The following is a 5,569-nucleotide window of genomic DNA, read 5'->3' as shown; positions in this document are numbered from 1 at the left end:
TGCTTCATCAATGGTCTGCCAATTAACCATACAGATAGAGGTCATGGTGGGCACAGTTCTAGATTCCACATACTGGGTGCCCCTGGGTTGCATCACATCTATGGTAGCTAATACATGCATCTAATTTTCACTGCAGTCCGGAGGAGGAAGTGACGCATACATTTCTGTTTTCTTTTCTCCCTTGGAATTTTCCATCGAGGACTGGCATATTGTGGTCCATTCCATTGTGACCGAATCATTACCAAACAACTGCCCTTCCCTCCTGGGGTGTGCTTTCCATGTTCTCAGATCTATCTTTAAAATTTACGAATCCCTACGTACATACACATGATCTAATGCCTAATCATGCACCAATTTGGATTCTCTCATGAAGGGTCTCCCCAATATTATGTCATATGAATCACGTTGGCACAAGAAGTCCATGACCATGAATGTATGATGGTAGCAAAATGTAAAGAGTTTGAATTTCACATTCTCCAGAAGTCCAATGGGCCTTGAAGATGTTCTGTTAGCCATTTTAACGATTAGATCTGCTTTTTTTAGATCGAGTTTTTCCCAGTTCTCCCAGCAACGTTTTGAGATGATGCCAATCCCCACCCCACTATCCAGGATAGCCAGTGCTGCTTGGTACCCATGATGAATCGGGATTTTAGCATTTGTATCGTCGCTTTCGTAATAACGCCCCAGTTGATTAACTGGTATCTTAACAACTCGGGTTTTCCTTGTGTGTCTCAAGGTTCTTTCTGCCAGAGGTGGCAAAATCTCATCTATAGTATCGGCTGGCTTTAGTCTGCTTTCTACTTGGTCCTTTATTCAAAGAAATGTAAGTGCTTTAGGAGCTTCTACTTGGTCCTTTATTCAAAGAAATGTAAGTGCTTTAGGAGCTTCTACATGGATATATATGGCAAGCATGGTGTGTTTATATATAGGTTGGCAAGTTAAGGACCAAAGCTTGAACTTGTGACCTTGGGACTCTAGAGTAACACCTCTCTCTACTGTACTAATTTGTAGTCGACAAGGATACATGCATGAATACTCTTGCTCGTCATGAAGGCTTGAACTTGTGACCTTGGGACTCTAGAGTAACACCTCTCTCTACTGTACTAATTTGCAGTCGACAAGGATGCATGCATGAATACTCTTGCTCGTCAGGGACGGGTCAAGCCACTAGTATTACTATAATAAGGCTTTCATTTTTAAATTTGGGGGCCTATGTATATGGCTAAATGGGAAGGATGTTTTAATTTTGATGGTCATTTGTGTTTCTACCTCTATTAGTAGATAAGGTGGGTATCTCTCCTTACGAGGAATAAAGGTGGTTCGGATAAATACATTTTCCTTTCGGGGATTATAAATGTGTATGGAAGTGTTGTTGACGGCATGGGGATTCGGGGATCTAAATGTTGGTAAAAGCAACCAGTGGAGCTGTAAAGGTGCGCTTTCAGCTTTCTAGCTGTAAAATTTTAAGAAACGTGTAAAATTTTATTTTCTCAATTTTAAGAAATGTAGGCAGTTATATTTTACTTGTATTTGAGCAAAAAATAAATAAAAAATTTCTCAACAAAAACCATTGAAATCTTGAAGCCCGAGGTTTATTGAGAGAAATGGTTTTCAACTTTCGAGCTGTAAAGGTGCGCTTCTAGCAGATAAGAATCACGACTTAGCCGACAACGTTATTGGTTGTACTTCATGGAAAATCTCTGGAAAATATGCTGTCAGTGAAAGGTGGCCTCTTCGCCCATTAATTAAACCATGAGCGAATACTCACGCAGATACCAGCCCTCTGTGATAGCATCTCTCAAGCTTTGTAACTAGGAAGGTGCATTGCCGAAACCATGGAGTTTTGGCTCAAGTGGCTCTCGGAGACGGGCCTGGAGGCGTCTCAGGTGTCTCACTACGCGAAGCTGTTTGAAGAGAACGGGCTCACGCAGGAAGATGTAGGCTTTCTGGACCATGAGCTTCTGACTAGCATGGGAATCAAACTGGCCAAGCACCGCCTGCTCATTCTGAAGCACAAGAGCAAGTTGGCTGCTGTTAAGAAGAAGGCCACCACTGCAGCGGCTACAACCACTGAAGCTGATGGCATGCAGGCAAAGCTTATGGCCCACCTCAAAGATACCCAGATGGACGAGGCCCAGTTATTGCAGTGGGCAAGGAGCATGTGGAAGCTGTGCTCGCGTGAGACTCTCGTCGAGAAGCTCTTCCTTCACACGGAGGCGCCCAAGCAGGGCTTGTCCGTCATCTCGGACGCCTTCCGCACGGAGGCCGGAGAGAAGCTCCTGTTCGAGGCGAAGGCCGTGCTGTGGGCGGCCTTATATGGCGACTCGGACACGCACGTGAACCTGGACCGTGTGGAGAGAGAGCTGCTGGCGCTGACGGTGCCCGTGAAGAAGGCTTATGTCTTCAACTTCTTCGAGGCCGTGACGCAGATTGGAGTGTCCGGGACATGGCGCGACCCGGACAACGTGAGCAGCGACGAGAACGCGGCCAACGTGGTGCTGCAGGTGGAGTATGGAGAGGTGGCCTCGGAGCTCGTAGGGGACACCGTGATGGTGTGTATCCTCCTCATCAACCTCCTCCAAGTTAACGAAGAGATCCTCTACGCTTCCTCCACCAATATCGAGCAGAGCACTCTCAAAATACAACTCCACTTCAAGAGTTCGTCGCTCAAGCAGTGAGAAGAACCCACTAATTCAATCTCAACGCTGAAAAAATCCCTCATAATTTGCTCTCGGTGAGGATCTATTTCCATCTTGACGCTGTATAATCGTAGATGCTTTTCTGTTTTAGTGTATTTTCAACAGATTTCTACTGATCCTATCAATTCCATGATTCAAGTTTCTTTCCATGGAGAAATCGGGTGAATCGTGCACTGTTTTGAATTAGTTTTGAGGGTCATTGGAAGGTCGTTTTGCTGCGATCTACGCTCCAATTAGCTCTAGTACTCTTGCTTAAGCTTAGCTTAAGCTTAGGTAAGTGCAATCTTGGCAACAAGGAACTTTAATGGCTGCGTTTTTTTTGTTACGTTTTTTTTTTCTACTTTGTACTGCACCTGGTCGTGGGGAGATGTCGTGCCTAAGATTAGCTTAAGCTTAGGTAAGTGTAAGCTTGGCATACAAGGAACTTTAAAGGCTACAAATTTTGCTACGTTTTTCTACTTCGTCCTGCACCTGGTCGTGGGAAGATGTCATGAAGAGAAGCGCCCTACAAGCTGCGAATGGGCATGATTGTGATCATCTTCCTCCAGTTTTCAAGCTTTTGTGATCATCTTCCTCAAGTTCTCATGATTTTAACCATCTCAAGTCTCCTCAAGTCATCTCAAGCCTTCTCAAGTCTTCAAGGCTTCAACATTCAAGCAATCATCATGAAAGCAGGTTACATTTTAAATGTTTGAATGCCATTGCTAAGAAGCATGATTATTGTGGTATATGGGATGCTTATGGATGCATTTTAAGTGCTTGGAATACCATTAGTTTTCCTACTTGCATGCTAATTGCAAGGGTGGGAATGCTCATGAGACTTAGAAGCTTTTGCATGGCCATTATATCTACCATTGAAAGGATTTTGGAATGCATCATATGATCCCTTATTTACATTAAGCAAGCATCTGATTCACTCCTTTGGTGCTCATTGAACCAATTGGAGTCTACTTGCCATTTGATTGCTTGTTTAGTTCATTGATGAGGGCCATGGAGTAAAGGCAAAAAGGGTTGAAGTGATGCAAATCAATGAGTTGTGCTTGTGAATCATATGATGTTGGATTCTATGTGGATGTTGTTTTTGTGGTGATTGATGTGATGGAGCCACTTTGGATGAATGGTGAAAGCATGAGTACATGCTCTTTGTAATGTTGGATTCTATGTGGATGTTGTTTTTGTGGTGATTGATGTGATGGAGCCACTTTGGATGAATGGTGAAAGCATGAGTACATGCTCTTTGTAATGATGAAGTGAAATAGCATGAGTCATGCTAAAAACATTGTAACTGCTCCTACCTTATCCTTTTGAAGATACATCCACATACACTTCACTTGTATCCCATTTCAATTTATAGTGTCTAGTATGCTTGTGAGGGTACCTCGAGTATTGGAGGAGAGGCCCAGGGGGAGCATGGCATGAACAATCCTTGTCGAGTGCTTTTGGTAAAACGGAAAGGAGGGGGATTAGGTACTTGGATGTGAAGACTTGGCCCTAACTTGTGCCTAGAATCGGACTAGGTGCGAGGAGGGTGGGAAGACTTGGCCGGGAGATCGGCAAGCATAAAGCTCTTCTTCGACACACACTCGACTATATTGCAAGCATGCCAAGGGTATGGAAGCCAATTGTCACTTGATTGGGCATGCCATGATGTTTGATAGTGGTCGAAGCATACGAGTGACATGAGCAAGTATATGCTTTTGATGATGATCATTTGGGGAATTATATCATGAGTGGATATTGGGCAAGTGCTTTTGCATTTTGATTGAGATGTGGGCCAAATTGCGGGGAGACTATGGCAAAATTTCATGATTTTCCTGCACTCTGCAGTGGGTTAAAAAGTGCAATTCGGTCCCAATCCACTCAAGATCTCTCAAGGGTCTTTGGAATTCTGAAAAGGGTGTCTTAAGGCGGTCCTAACTAGCCATCAAATGGTTCGGACACCCTCTTAGGGTAGAAATTGGACAGTTCCATCAGGCTGAAAATCTTAATTTAGTAAAAAATGGGAGAAACTCAGATGAAGTTGTTAACATTGCTTAAGAACACTACTGAAGAGCTTCCCAATGAGCCAACAAGTTTCCAATTTCGTGACTGTTTGGATGGTCAACCTCTTATAGTTTACTTTTAGCAAAACATAGAGAGTATAGGGGTGCTCAAAGTGGTGGTCCATGGTGATAGAAGTGTTCATCTCATCAAAGCGAGTAAGGAAAACTAAAGAAATCCAAATTTGGTTGCCCATTTGCTATATTAACCACTTGGTAGCATGGGGAACCAAGGGGAAGGCCATCAAGATCTGAAGCACACGTGCCCGTGGAAGACAACCAAGCTCATGATGATGCCAATGACATTGTTCGTGATGATATGGTACAGGTGGGTGATGCGCCATTGAGTGAGAATCCACATTCCAATGTTGAACATGGGCAAAGTTCAAGGGCTATGCAACAAGATAGGTTATCTCTTCATGATATTAGTGGGCGAATAGTTAATGAAAGAATGCCGGCGCACAGTAATGGACAGGATCAAATCTCATTGGGTAACATTACTTTGGATATGTTAAGGATTTCTCTCACCGATGCAATCAAAGATGCTCAAAGGCATGCTCAAAAAGCAGCAAGGCATTGAGAATGCCAAGTTGATGCATCAAATGGTGGACAAGTTGGATGAAAGGTTTGCAACTCTTAAAGACTGGATTTTAGGTATACAAATGGATGCGGACAGGTTTGATCATGCACCGAATCCACATGGGAATCTTGGTGGTATGCAAGGAAAGTCCAATATGCCTTCAAGAGACCATTAAAGTGGACATGTTCCGGGTTCTACATTTGGATCCCATGGAATGCTCTTCAAGAGGTGTTTACAATGTTAGTGGGAGC

The 5,569-nt window shown here is 43.6% G+C and overlaps 1 protein-coding gene across 1 annotated transcript; it reads left to right on the top strand.

Moving 5' to 3' along the window:
- The first annotated feature begins 1,630 nt into the window (after positions 1-1,630).
- Positions 1,631-2,846, top strand: LOC147604543 (uncharacterized). Its single transcript, XM_086794947.1, has one exon. It carries the CDS (start codon positions 1,836-1,838, stop codon positions 2,676-2,678), a length of 843 nt encoding a protein of 280 aa, XP_086651073.1. The 5' UTR covers positions 1,631-1,835; the 3' UTR covers positions 2,679-2,846.
- Positions 2,847-5,569: the final 2,723 nt, after the last annotated feature.

Source organism: Cibotium barometz, chromosome 61 (assembly GCF_041138505.1).
Source record: "Cibotium barometz isolate CiBa-2024 chromosome 61, ASM4113850v1, whole genome shotgun sequence".
In the NCBI taxonomy this organism is placed as follows: Eukaryota; Viridiplantae; Streptophyta; class Polypodiopsida; order Cyatheales; family Cibotiaceae; genus Cibotium; species Cibotium barometz.
Note: the sequence above shows the minus strand (reverse complement) of the source record. Positions and strands in the feature narration are given on the sequence as shown.